Source organism: Dasypus novemcinctus, chromosome 12 (assembly GCF_030445035.2).
Source record: "Dasypus novemcinctus isolate mDasNov1 chromosome 12, mDasNov1.1.hap2, whole genome shotgun sequence".
NCBI classification, from domain to species: Eukaryota; Metazoa; Chordata; class Mammalia; order Cingulata; family Dasypodidae; genus Dasypus; species Dasypus novemcinctus.
The window spans coordinates 21606703-21621015 of NC_080684.1; the positions used below are offsets into that span (position 1 = coordinate 21606703).

The 14313-nt window shown below is 45.9% G+C and overlaps 1 protein-coding gene across 3 annotated transcripts; it reads left to right on the top strand.

The window, feature by feature from the left end:
* The first annotated feature begins 1121 nt into the window (after nt 1–1121).
* On the top strand, nt 1122–14024 carry NACA (nascent polypeptide associated complex subunit alpha). Of its 3 annotated transcripts, XM_058307941.2 has the most exons (10): nt 1122–1194; nt 1721–1891; nt 2760–2831; nt 5544–10148; nt 11254–11339; nt 11510–11587; nt 11876–12022; nt 12413–12541; nt 13660–13782; nt 13900–14024. In XM_058307941.2, the coding sequence occupies exons 1-10, from the start codon at nt 1137–1139 to the stop codon at nt 13912–13914; spliced, it is 5484 nt and encodes a 1827-aa protein (XP_058163924.1). In that variant the 5' UTR covers nt 1122–1136; the 3' UTR covers nt 13915–14024. The 3 variants fall into 3 exon arrangements, with proteins under 3 accessions (XP_058163924.1, XP_071074917.1, XP_058163925.1); XM_071218816.1 differs by lacking the exon at nt 1122–1194 and having other exon boundaries at nt 1636–1891; XM_058307942.2 differs by lacking the exon at nt 1122–1194 and having other exon boundaries at nt 1804–1891; nt 2737–2831.
* Nucleotides 14025–14313: the final 289 nt, after the last annotated feature.

Consider the following 14313-nt stretch of genomic DNA (forward strand, 5'->3'; position numbering starts at 1 on the left):
AGAGCAGAAATATACTCAAACTATTTCCTTTCCCCTGATTTGCCAGTTCACCGATATGTTAAAATTATAGAAACAAACAGGCAAACCAGAAATGGCTTCCCTCTCCAAACTTATCCAATTTATAAAGAAACTCTAAGAAAAAGAAAATCCCTTGCTAATAATTACAACAGGGAGAGAGAAAATTCAGTGTGCTTGCTATAGAAAGAAAGGGGAATAGTCAAAATGTGTTTTTTTCTAAAGAGATTGGTTATTTCAGGCCCTTTTTTCTGAAGTTAATGACTTGCATTGAAAATCTTCCAAATTACTTACCTGCTTAGGAAGAAAGTAATTCTATCTACAGTGTTAATACTAACAACACTTTTTAAGGGCTATACATATATTTCCTATTTAATATTCTTAATAATCCTGTGAAGTAGCTATTATCCCCACTTTACAGATGAGGCACATATAGGTTAATTAAATCACCTAAGGTCACTATTAGGTGACATGAGATTCAAACAAGAGTCTGATCTCAGAGTCCATGTTCTTAATCACTTCCACCATATTGCCTCTCATACCTGAAGTGAAAGTCAGAGATATCCACTGTCATTAATCCGAATTCACTAAACCTAATCTTGACTTCACCATGGTAAAGATCTCAGAAATTTTATACCAATTTTACATTCTGCTTTTCAAGAATCCTCCTATATAAAACACAAGTTTTTAATATGGGATCCTGGACTCCTACATTAGATGAGTTTCAGATCTAAGAAGCCCCCAAAATAGACAAAAATCCACTTCCTACATATATGTATGTGTGTGTGTGTATATAAGTGTGTAGGATGTGGATTTGGCTCAACGAATAGAGCATCCGGCTACCACATGGGAGGTCCAGGGTTCAAACCCAGGGCCTCCTGACCTATGTGATGAGCTGACCCATGTGCAGTGCTGACGACTGCAAACAGTGCCCTGCCATGTAGGGGTGTCCCCCATGTAGGGGAGGCCCCGCACAAGGAATGCGCCTGTAAGGAGAGCCGCCCAGAAAAAAGTGCAGTCTGCCCAGGAGTGGAACTGTCGCAGCAAGATGATGCAACAAAGAGACAGATTCCTGGTGCAGCTGACAAGAATATAAGCGGACACAGAACGACACACAGCAAATGGACACAGAGAGCAGACAACTGAAGACGGGAAGGGGAGAGGGAAAAAAAAAGAATGGTATATGTGCCTATGTTCTTTTTTTCTGGGAAGAATCTATAGCTTTATAAATTGGAGAAATTACAGTTGGAGATATTACTAGTAAAGGGAGATGCTTCTGCAAACTTGAGGATACCACCAAACCGTGAAAAGTTGGCAAATTTTGAATAGGCTGACATCAATCTGTCAATTGAGGTCCACCCAGAGAATGCGTGATAATTTAAACAAAGGCTTACATCGTGTTTTAAAAATAAAGTAATTGGGGGTTAATCTCGGCCACTGCCAGCTTCCAATGCTGTGGATGCAATCGCTGTGACATTCAACATTATGTAATGTCTCATACTTTCCTCCGTTGAGAAAGGGAAATCGTGAGGTCGCTTTAATACCGCTGTGGCTACTTTGGTAACCAGAGAACGGAGATTGGTTCCCTCTGCGGTTTGTACGCAGATATCAAAAAAAATGCCTCGAGCAGAGGCGATGGGAGGGGGCCGACTACCGGAGGAACTGCTTGGCCAGCACCTCCGACTCTGTGCTTACCCTTATTTAGTGCTCGTCACCAGCTCCGCCCTAGGAGCAGCCGGAAGCCGACTGCTCCTAACCCGGAATCGAATCCTGATCCCGCCCACACCGGACCAGGCTTCCTTCTGCAACAGGCGTGGGTTACGCTCTCGCTTCCTCGCTCTTTCTGCCGCCATCTTGGTTCCTGGTTCGCCGCACAGTAAGTGCCATCTGCGCCGGTACTTTCTATCCGCAGCCATCCGCCTTTATTGGGGGCTAAGCCGCCCCGGGGACTGAGTTAAGGAGGTTTGGAGGCGCTTTGGCGCCACAGGGCACCTACCCGACCCTGGGAACTGTTACCCTGGGGCTTCCGTTCAGAATGGGGTCTGAGGTTGGTGTCCTGGCAAAAGCAAGGCAGAAGGGTCGTGGCCGGGCGCGGAGTCCTGGACGGGGGAGAGGGGCGCCTCTGCGACGTTGGGGGCGGAAGCGGAGTGCGTCTGATGTTGAGACCCGCTTCACGGGAATCCGGGGGAGGTTAAGGGGTCATAGCCTTGGAACATCCCCCCACCCGCCCGCACACACCGTTCTTACTGTGACAAGCGAGTGTTGGGACTTAGGCACCGTTTTTCCCTCTCGTCCTGCCTCCCGAAAGTCAGCAACAGACGAGTCCGGGGAGACGCAGCCCAGGCATAGTGAATGGAAGGGGAGGTGGGGCTCGCGGTAGCCTCTGAAGTCTCCGCTGGTGGGGAGCCAGCCTGGGATCCTCGCCCTTGGGCTGAGAACGCAGTGCTGATTGCTGGCCACAGGCGATTTGGGAGTGTGACCTAAAACGAGCCCGGGGCGCTGGGGTTCGGCGCGCTGCGGAGTGAGGAGGCGCAGCGAGAGATGGTGATTCGCTTCACCCGAGAGCAGAGCGTCACGTCATATATCGCACCTATTTCCAGCTACTTTGAAGAAGAATGTCCCCAAACACCCTCGTGATGTTTTTCTTTAACAGCCCTCTGCCGAGTGTTTAAGAGTACTTGACTCTGGGTCCTGCAGGAGCATGGATCCCAGTCAAGTCAGACCTTTTTATTCCCTTCCTTCAGAAATGCCTGGTGAAGCCACAGAAACCGTCCCTGCTACAGAGCAGGAGTTGCCACAGCCCCAGGCTGAGACAGGTAGGTTCCCAGAACCCCTTTGCCTTTGTTTAGGATCGTAAGAACGACCTTAAAGTCTTTGGTTGGTAAAGTGTCAAAGGGAATACTCCTCTGTGTTTCAGAGAATTAACTCTCATTAGAAAAGACGGGGTTATAGCTTTACTGCTACTCTGGAGGTGCGTCATTTCGGGGATGGAGTAAAAAGAAAAAAAGTATCTTTAAAATTTAGGGACATTAAACTCGTAGCCAAATTTGTCTCAAGAGGAGGTCTGCTCTGGAACCCCCACCTCACAGGGGAAAACTGAAGGAAGGGAGAAGGGGCCCAGTGATTCCTACCTATTGGAACTTTATGACACGCAGGCCAGGGAGACCTGAGCTTTTGTGACTTTTCCAGCCACCAAGTTGCATCAAGGTTTTAGATAGCAGAACTTGGCATAGTGCCTTCATCACATGTCTGGATGAGAAGTGTACTAGTGGTAAATGTTTTACTGGGCCCCAAGTCCTCTGAGGTCGGTTAACTTGTTCTGTGGGAATAGTGCCTGCACCAACAGCTTGTCTGGTACCCGGGATTGAAATAAAGCCTTCCTTTGGCTGCTCTTCAGTTTTGAAATTAATGGGTGTGTACTATAGTGTTTAGTTATGATGGAAACGCATTTCTATAGAAAACCATAGAGAAAAGGAGTGTAGTTCTATCCTCCTACAGGAAGAAGTGGCAAAAAACTGTACTCCTATAGGAAGAAGTAGTGAAAAAGAAATTTTTAAGTGCCCACTTTCCTCACTGAGTCAGTTTTGCAGAACTAAGTGAAGGAAATTTTTAGGTTATAACCTTCATCCTCACTTTTTTTTAATTGTAAATTATTTTTTTATTCCACCTGTCGCTTAAGGGTAATTTCTGTCCCATTTTGGAATTTAAATAGAGTTGTTTATAGTTGAAAGCATTAAGGTCTTCCCTCACCACCTGTCTGATTTTAGCAACAGAAAGGATTAATGCAGCTGCTAAAAAGGAGGAAGGAGAAAGGAGGGAGCCCCTGAGCTGGGGCATAAGCTATATGAAATCCTTGAACTAACAAGGGACTTAAGAAAAAATTAAAGGACTGATCTCTGAAGACCCTGTGTTTTCAGTGTTAACCAAGACCTTGGTCATGTGTTGAACAATTGCAATTTTACAGTTGTAGAGACTGAAATTCAGAGGCCTCAGGAATAATCTGTTTCAAATCTAATGCCATTTACCTCCAAAGCAATCCTGAGATAGTGCTGTTTAATTTACTCCTGAATAGCCTGAGCTTGAACAGTAGGTTTATAAAATTAAGGGCATACCAGTGGTAAACACTCAGGATTTTATCTCTAATTATGATTAATCTATCAGAATGAATGAGAAAACTAAGGGAATTGGTTATGATATAAAAGCAAGCAGTACAGGTCTTACCCCATCTTGAGGTCCAATCAAAGGAAAATACATTCCATGTCATGTCTTTAATTAATCTATTTGAAAGCATTTGCATTATAAGATACTGATCTACAGACTCCCCAGGAGAAACTGGTTGAGCCACCTATCTTTTCTGTAGTAGGATACTATAAAAATTTAGGGATTTCTGGTTGCATATTTGAATTGTGAATTTGGATGCTGTGGGTTTGTTGTTCTTGTTTTTTCTCCCCTTGAGTTTATGGGTTGAACATTTGTTGATTCTGTGTTATCTCCTGAATGACATAGTATTTTTTTCCATCATTCAGGAAATCTATTAGCTTTACTCTCGTGCCAAATATTGGTCTATTTTGGCGGAATGAATTGCTTATCCACATTAAGGGGATCCAATGTTTTCTCTTCATTCCAATTTTCTGCTTCCAAAATAGAACTGTAGTCTGGTTTGACAAGTTGGGTTACAGTTTCATAATACCGCCCCTACCCTTATGACTAAGCTCTCTCACACGTCTGATTCACCTTTGATGGATGTCTGAAGAGTGAACATTACCTCGGACTGTAAAAATTATGGAATCCAACCCATTTGGTTTTTTGGTGTTTTTGTGTGTGTGTGTGCAAGAGAGTAAACTGAGGCATAGGTAGGCTAAGTGACTTAGTATTTAATGCTTACATTTTATTCTGAAGAGTTTCAACTTCAGGAAGAATTGTGCCAGATACCGCCTTCCTAAAATTTTATTTTAGCAAAGTCAGATTTTTCCTGATCTAGTATAAAGATCTACTTTTTCTCATTCAGCTCTGATTTCCCATCCTTAGCACTATGCACTACCTTTCTTGTTCCAGTTTTCAATATCTGCTTCAGTTAGTTCATGATCCTTAGGTGGGCAGAGTAGAATAGCCGTTCTTCTAGTGGTAATCCCATTGCCTGTGAGAAAGACTTATAAATGGGGTTCATTTGAAGAGGGAAGGGGAGCGCACAGATGGGAAAGCATAGTAAGGTGACATTCCTACCCTATTCCTGGACTTGTCCCATTTAGAGACAAATAGGCTGCACTGAGACTGTTCTTCCACCCTAAAATAATTCACTGATTTTGATAAACTTGAGAAGTGGGAAATGAGAGAGGGGACCACTGAGGTATGTTTGGGGAAGGTTGGTTTGCCTGTCACCGTTTTCTAATCCTGTGTGGTGACTCATTCTCAGATTAAAACTCCAGTGTTTTCCTGTGAGGCATGTTGAGCCAAATTGGGGCTGTATAACTCACCTTTGTTTTTTCCTCCTCTTTCCTTCTTTGTCCCCTTTTTTTGCTTTGCTCCAGCTGCACTTCCTGTGTCTTCAGCCTTGAGTGTCACTGCTGCCTCAGGGCAGCCTGGACCTGCCCTTCCTCCTTGCTCTCTGGTTCCCCAACAATGCCATCTGGCAACTGCTAACCAGCCTTCCCTATTCCCCATTCCTTCGACCCCTTTTGAAGCTCCTTTTCCCCACTCATCCTCTCAGACAGCCCTAGCTTTGGGAGGTGCCCTTCCCCCTTCAGGTACCCCCATTTTCCTACCAGACCTGATAGGGCCTCCCATCTCCCCAGCTGCCTTAGCTCTAGCCTCTCCCATGATAGCTCCCGCTCTGAAAGGAGCCCAGTCCTCTTCAGCTCCCTTGGCTCTAGTGGCCTTGGCTCCCCCCTCAGTTCAGAAGAGCTCTGCTTTTCCACCTAACCCTCTGGCCTCTCCTCCGGTTTTCGTAGCTGAGCCAGGATTAGTGACATCTCCATCAGCTCCCATTGCTCCCTCAGACCCAAAAATCTCTCCTATTCAAGTTCCCTCTCAGGTACTTCCTGGCCCAAAAGGTACCCCAACCCCTCCTGGTATAGGCAGTGGCATTTCATCCCACTTTGTAACTCCTTTCGCCTCTGTTCAATCTGGAGTAACCTCCTGTCCTCAGACATCACCCGTTTCCCCTACAGTGAAAGACATCTCTATTCCCTCAGCTCTGCCTTCTCCACAAAACCCAGCAAGCCTCACCCTAAAAGAGCCCCTTAATCCACCTGCTGCCTTATCCCTTACAACCGAGGGTATTCCTACAGCCACCTCTTCTCAAAAGACTGCAGATCCCAATGTGCCACCAGTTTTCCTCGCTTCTTTTAGTTCTCCTGTCCAACCTTCAAGTCAAACAGGCCCCGATAGTCTCTCAAATCCTTCATTGGATACCATCCCTGTGGGCCATTCTTCCATAGGAGCCTCTTATCCTTCTCAGAGCTCTTTAATTCCTTCCAGAGATGAGGTGGTTCCTACTATTGGAGGTGCTTTTCCAGTGGCTACCCCTTTGGTTCTGACTGGTGACAAAGGCCCGTCTGGCTCCCCAAATGTAGCTGCTTTGTCTCCATTATCTCCTACAGCTTCTCTCATTCTGAGAGACTCTCCTGATGCTGCTCATAGTCAGTCTTTGGTGTCCCAGGTTCCTGCTTCACCAGGGAGTCCATGCTTAAAAGAACCTCCTGTTTCTTCTGTTGGAGCCACCCCACTTGTGATAACTAACCCTTCTGCAATTTCTACAACACATACCATCTTTGAAGATGCTACTTGTATCTCCTCTCCAATTTCATCAGGTCCTATAAGCAGTGAGGACCCAGCTTCCCATACTACCTTGGTTATAGCACCTGTGGTTCCCAAAGAGCTTCCTACTCCTCAAGAAATAACCACTCTGGGAACCGCAGTCTCTCCTTCTCTGCCAGTTCCTAAAGACTCCAAAAGTCTCTCCACTTCTGTCGCAGGAAAACTCCCAACACAAAAAGATCTGCAAACTGAACCTGCCTCTCCTATATGGGCCTCTATTTCTCTAGACCAGGCAGGACTCTCCACCAAGAAAGACCCTACTCTACTACCATTGGCTCTGGCAGCCCCTAAAGATTCCCCCTCTCCCCAAAGTGTATCTTCTTCTCTGGAGATGTCTCTTTCTCCTAAAGCTACTTTAGCAAAGAAGAGCCTTGTAGAATCTCTTGCTGTGATTGATCTAGCCAGCACTACTACCTCCCTTCTGGGTGGTCTTAACTCCCAAACCTCTGTAATCAAGACAGATTCTGACACAGGCCCAGACACTGCTAGTCTGCTCCTTAAAAGTTTTCCCACTTCCCCAACAGTGGCAACATTTCCTTTGGAAAGTGCTGCCTTTGCAGCTTCTACAGACATCCCAAGTAAGAATGATCCTGCTGCCCCTTCTGGGGTGGCCCCTGTGAGTACCACTATTCCTGCAACTACAGCCATCCCTTTTCTAGAAGAAACTGTCTCTTCTCTAACTCCTGAAAGCCACCCAGCTAAGAAGGGTGCTTCTACTCTTGCTGCTTTACCTTCAGCCCCTGAAACTTGCCCTCTGGCTCCAGCTGTGATTTCCTCCCCACAGAATGTTTCTACTTCTCTGTCTACCTTGGCACTGGCCCCTGAAATTCCCAAGTCTGTGCCCTGCCCCTGTCTTCCCCCAGCTGGGATTCCTCCAAATGCAAAGAAAGTTGATGATATTTCTCGTACACCTTTATTGGCAACTCCATCTTCCTCTACTGATGGATGCACAACTAAGAAGGACTCTGGTGCTTCTGTTACTCCTTCTTCCAAAGGAACTCTAACTTACCTAGCTGATTCGCCATCTCCTTTAGGGACCAGTGTGTCTCCTCAAACTAAAATTCCTCCAACCAAGAAGGATTCAGCTACTTCCCCTACCACCTTGACTCTTGCTCCTCCTGTTTCTAAACAGATAGCACCTGCTTTCCCTGATTCTCCAATTGGAAATCTCCCGTCCCCTGTTTCTCCAGTTGAAGCTTCCTTTCTTCCAGAGGCCAATCTTTCTTTGCAAGGCCCTAAAGGCTCACCAGCCAAAAATCATTCTCCCATTCCTCTCTCCCCCAAAGGGGCCTCTGCTTTCCCATCCCCCAAAGATACCCCTTCCACCCCAGGTCTGACTCTCTCCCCCAAGGAGGCCCTGTCCCCCAAAAGGGCCCCTATTCCCCCAGCTAAAACTCTTTCATCCCCCAAGAGGGCCCCAGTTACTCTATCCACTAAGGGGGACTCTGCTACCCTAGCTGTAACTCCTCCCTCTAAAGGTGACCCCAGTCCTCCAGCTGAGACTCCACTTCCCAAGGGGGGCCCTGCTACCCCACAAGTAACTTCTCTATCCCCTAAACGGGACCCCAGCCCTCCAGCTCAGGGTCCTCAAACCCCCAAAGGGACTCCTGCTACCCCACCCATCAAGGGGGTCCCCGCTACTCCCCCTGTAATTCCTCTCTCCTCTAAAGGGGACCCTAACCCTCCAGCTGAGATTCCTCTAGCCACCAAAGGGGGCCCTGCTACTCCACCTAACAAGGGGGCCCCAGCTTCCCCATCCCCCAAGAAGACCCCCACTACCCCACGCACCAAGGGGGCCCCTGCTATCGCAGCTGTAAGTCCTTCCTCTAAAGGAGATCCCAGTCCTCCAGCTGAGACTCCTCCATCCACCAAGGCAGCTCCTGCTACCCCAGCTATAACTACTCCTCCACCTTTCAAAGGGACCCCAGCTACCCCAACTCCCAAGGCGACCTCTGCTACCCCACCTGTAACTCCTCTTTCCTGTAAAGGGAACCCCAATCTTCCAACTGAGACACCTCTCCCCAACAAGGGAGGCCCCACTAAGGTACCCACCAGGGAGGCCCCTGTTACCCCACCTGTAGTTCCTCTCTCTAAAGGGGAACCTAGTCCTCCAGCTGAGACTCCACTTCCCAAGGGGGCCCCTGCTACCCCACAAGTACCTTCACTTTCCTCTAAAGGGGACCCCAGCCCTTCAGCTCAGGGTCCTCAAACCCCCAAAGGGACGCCTGCTACCCCACCCATCAAGGGGGTCCCTGCTACTCCCCCTGTAATTCCTCTCTCCTCTAAAGGGGACCCTAACCCTCCAGCTGAGATTCCTCTAGCCACCAAAGGGGGCCCTGCTACTCCACCTAACAAGGGAGCCCCAGCTTCCCCATCCCCCAAGAAGACCCCCACTACCCCACGCACCAAGGGGGCCCCTGCTATCGCAGCTGTAAGTCCTTCCTCTAAAGGAGATCCCAGTCCTCCAGCTGAGACTCCTCTATCTCCCAAAGGGGTCTCAGCTACTCCCTCTGCCATGGTGACCCCCACTGGCCTAGGTATAACTCCTCCCTCTTCTAAAGGGTCCCAAATTTCCCTAGCTGAGATTCCTTCATCGCCCAAAGGTGCCATTACTTCCCCAGTTTCAGTCACCTCTCCATTGGGGGCTGTTGCTCCTCAGGCATCTAAAGGGCTCCCAACAAAGAAAGGCCCTGCAGCTTTACAAGAAGTACTTGTTGCCCCAGTTCCAGAAAGTGTACCAGGTATCACAGTCCCCACTCAGAAAGGTCCTCTAGCTAAGAAGGCTTCTGCTGCTTCACCTCCTGTGTGTCCAGATTCTTCAGCTAGGAATGGTACTAAAGGATCCCTTTCTACAGCGGCTTCAGCCCCTCCAGAGACTCCCAAAGTCTTCCCTATTTCTCCAGTGAAGGACAAAGATTCTGTTGATTCCCCAAAGGGTCCCTCGGGGGCTCCTGAGTCAAAGACCTCTGCCCCTCTAGCAAAAGCTGCCTTTGAAAAGGTCCTTCCTAAAACTGGATCAGTATCTGTCCCCCCAGTACCCACCCCATCAGTCTCTCTGCCTCTTGCTCCCTCCCCGATTCCCCCTCTGCTTCCTAAACAGCAACCTCTGCCGTCCTCACCTGGGCTGGTGCTGGAGTCACCCTGTAAGCCCCCAGCCCCTGCTGATGAGGATGAGCTGCCGCCTCTGATTCCCCCGGAACCAATCTCAGGGGGAGTGCCTTTCCAGTCCGTCCTCGTCAACATGCCTATCCCAAAACCTGCTGGGATCCCTGCCCCAACCCCCTCCGCCAAGCAACCTGTTCTGAAGAACAATAAGGGTATTTGCCTTGGTTTGCTGTGTGCATGGTGTGTCGCCCACACCCCTCTTGGGGGCTGCCCACCAGTACTAACCCTAGTATATGCCACTTTCTCTGGTGTATCTGCTTGTGTTTGGACATAGAACATAGAATGATAATTTTACATGCAAGAGCTCTTCAAATATGAAAAAATCTTGGTTTTCATCACCTCAGATTGTCCATTGTGTATCATCTAGTGTGAAGTGACCCCCCACAAAACCCTGGGTGTGTCATCTTTTTTACATAATTGATCTGACATTGAAAACCAAGAACTAACAGACATTTAATTTGTTCTAATCTCTACCACATCACTAACCTTGTCCCTGGGCCTGGGATTTTCTAAAAATATGGATGGAGCAATTTGAATTTATTTTCTTAAACTCAGTAATGACCAGCTGCCCAGGGACACCCTTAGAAATGTAGAGACCTGTTTTTCCTAGCCTGAGAATGGTATAGGTGTATGCTTTTTTCCTCAGTAATCTTTATCAATGCTTGGCCTTTGAAAATACTGAATTATGTTTGGAAGAAATGAGGGTGGTCACAGAAGAATACCTAGTGGAGAGCGGAAGTTGCTTATTAGAGGTTGAAGTCGACATCATTGAAAATCTTCAAGTTGTACTGATTAGATCAAATTGCTAGGTTGCATGGTTTGAAAATAAGGCCGAAATGTGTGTACACAACTGCTTCCAGCCTCTCCCAACTCAATTTAAAGGATGAGGAGAAAGTGAGAGGGAAGTGCCTTGCCTCTACAGTGTGACTTTATTATTTTGTTGTTCTCACTTAAATGTTTCTGGAGACACCTTGTAAAATTAGAGTTAAATGGGTCATTGGTGCTTGCATGGCCAAGAAGTGAGGACCCCGAGGGATAGAAAGTACATAAAACTGCACAATTGTTTCTAGTGTTTACCCTTCATTTCTGGGGCTGGATCTTTAATGGATGTGTACACACAAGTTTCTAAGTTGGGGGCTGTTGAGCTCGCTTCATGCAAGTCGGTTGTTTTACATTTAGCTTTGTGAGGCAAGCCATGGTGCAGTGGCACTGCCCTATAATCTACTATTTAATCGTAAAAGTTGTTTGTCATCCTAGGGTCTGGTACAGAATCTGACAGTGATGAATCAGTACCAGAGCTGGAGGAACAGGATTCCACACAAGCAACCACACAACAGGCCCAGGTGAGTGTTGTTTAATTAACTGGTAAAAAGCACTGGGGTCAAGGAAGCATTGACAAACTAAGGTTGATCAGAAAAGTTGACTTGTGAATGTGGAACTGTGACCATTAATAAAAGGGAAAACCACATGGTATCCAGGTTCCAGTTTACTCAGAGCTGTTTTATCACCTTAGCTGGCGGCAGCAGCTGAAATCGATGAAGAACCAGTCAGTAAAGCAAAACAGAGTCGAAGTGAAAAGAAGGCACGGAAGGTAAGGGTTTAAGTTATAAACAAGGGTGAAAATTTTTTATTAAGCCAGCAACATTAGAGTGTAGAACACCTGTAGTAGAACTCTTGGTAGTGGTAGAATTACCTTTAAAGTAGCAAAAGTTATTATGGCAGTGAACACAGTCCTGGAAACTGGTTCTGTGTTCTTAACTCGTAACAAACTTTCCTTGACCCGGGAGAAGCCTTTGCTTTGGATGTGGTCTTATGTTCTTGCTTCCTGAAGCTGCTTGTAAGGAAGTTGAAAACCTGGTTTGCTTTTCTTTTCTTTTAGGCTATGTCCAAACTGGGTCTTCGACAGGTTACAGGGGTTACTAGAGTCACTATCCGGAAATCAAAGAATATCCTCTTTGTCATCACAAAGCCAGATGTCTACAAGAGCCCAGCATCAGATACCTATATAGTTTTTGGGGAAGCCAAGGTAAGTTGCTGAAGCACACAGCACTATTGACATTTTGGGCTAGATAATTTTTGCTGTGGGAGGTATGGGCTGTGCGCTGTAGGTTGTTTTGCAGCATGGCACTCCCTAGCTGCAATGATAAAAAATATCTCCAGACATTGCCAGATGTCCCCTTGGGTACAAAATCTACCCCAGCCTCCCAGCGCCCCAGTTGAGAACCACTGCTCTAGACCTATGTTACTTCTTTCTACAGTGATACATAGTTTTGAGTGAGAGCAAGCAGTTTAAAGCTATATAATAAGTTACCTGAAGCAAGGTGAGAGAGAGGGTTTAGAAACAATATATATGGTTTCTTTTCATTTACTACAGACTTACCTATTCAAATGAATCTCTGTATTCTTTGCCCTGTAGATTGAGGATTTATCTCAACAAGCACAACTAGCAGCTGCTGAAAAATTCAAAGTTCAAGGTGAAGCTGTCTCGAATATTCAGGAAAACACCCAGACTCCGACTGTACAAGAGGAGAGTGAAGAGGAAGAGGTATGCTAGGGAATCTTTTTTTTTTTTTTTAACTTTTATTTGTAATTGTTATGAAGTTGTACTGTTGAAATTTTTCACTGAAACATTGTCTTACATTAATGTTTTATGTCCTTCATTTATATTAAAAAGTCACAGATGAAAATGGGAGAACCCAATACCCCTGCTTTTCCATTTGCAATCATATGGAGGGGGAAAATACTTTCAAAACTACCAATAACAGAAAAGGGGGGCAGCATTTTTCTTTTTCTTTGAGAATGAAATGTTTCCCATCATAGTAGATTCTTAAGCACTTTCTTCTCAATGAAGCATGCTAGCTGAATGTCTTGTGGAATGATTGCCTCACATTTGGCACAGAGAGCACACATATTTTGGTGTCTTCAAAAAGGCCAACCAGGTAGGCCTCAATAGACTCCTGCAAAGCACCAGTAGCTGCTTTCTGGAAATGCAGGTCTGTTTTGATGTCTAGAGCTATTTCTTGCACCAGACGCTGGAAAGGAAGTTTGAAAATCACAAGTTCAGAAGACTTAAAACGTCTAATTTCACTGAGTGTGGCAGTACCAGGCCTATAGCCAAGAGGTTTCTTCACCCTTCCAGTAGAGGGTGCACTTTGGCAAGCGGCTTTTGTCATATGTTGTCTCCTGAGTGTTAACTGCGGGTGGATTTGTGGACAGTCTGCTTTGTATGAGTCATGGTACAGAGACCTCCTTTTTTCCCATGCTTTGGTAGGAGCTCCATGAGCTAGAAGGTGGTGGGGCGGCAGCTGTGAACCTGCATGTTGGGTTTTTTTTTTTTGTTTTCTTTCTAACAAATCAATTTTATTGATACATAGTAATAAAGCATGTGATCAATCCAAAGTGTATAATCAGTGGTATTTGGTATAATCACATGATTGTGTATTCATCACTTCAGTCATTGAGGAAATCTTTTAATTCTCTCCACATAACAGTATGTTTGTGTTGGGTGAATTCTGTATTGTAAAGGCTCTCAGAGCCCACTGAGTTAAGTGCTTTCTGAGTTAGAGTAACTGGATTCAGAAGGTTCCTGACCCCCCAAAAATTACTGAAGTTGTCCTGGCCTTTGGTTGATTGAGGTGTTTTGTTTTTCCTCATTTGTCTTAGGTTGATGAAACAGGTGTGGAAGTTAAGGACATAGAATTAGTCATGTCACAAGCAAATGTGTCAAGAGCAAAGGCAGTCCGAGCCCTGAAGAACAACAGTAATGATATTGTAAATGCTATTATGGTAAGTGTCTAAGCCTTTATTCCTTGACTTCCTCTTCCCTGACCAATTCAGGTTTTAGTGACCTGGATTCACCCATTCTGCCTGTAAGGACTTCTGATTATCTCTTTTCTCTTACAGGAATTAACAATGTAACCATCTGAAAATGAGGACTTTTTTGTGTGTTTCAGAAGAAAAACTGCAGCTTGGTTTGAAATTTGTACTGTTTCTATCATTAATAAAGTTATGGCTTCTTGTTGGATGAACTCACTGAGTACTTGATCTCTTTTCCACAAAGAATATGAAGGTTCTAGAGATGAGGATACAGATTTATTGATAACTTAGCTTATAAAGTTTCTCATTTCTACTTTCTGCCCCCAGATGTTAACCCTTAGCAAATCCTGATTCTTCCTTATCCAATAAGAAGCCCCTTCAATTAACTAATGTCTATACCTTGGGCCCCTCTGATGTCACATTGGTTATGCCTTGACATGTCACAGCTTGGTTGGAGAGAGTGAGAAAAAAGTTTCTGAGATGGGGTTGTCAGAAAATGGT

Bases quoted from the DNA above. Each gene is read 5' to 3' on its own strand.
- NACA (XM_071218816.1), top strand. From the start codon at position 1,651: ATGGGAGGGGGCCGACTACCGGAGGAACTGCTTGGCCAGCACCTCCGA. The intron at 1,892-2,759 runs GTAAGTGCCATC...CCCTTCCTTCAG, and splicing joins GGTTCCTGGTTCGCCGCACA to AAATGCCTGGTGAAGCCACA. The intron at 12,542-13,659 runs GTATGCTAGGGA...CATTTGTCTTAG, and splicing joins AGGAGAGTGAAGAGGAAGAG to GTTGATGAAACAGGTGTGGA.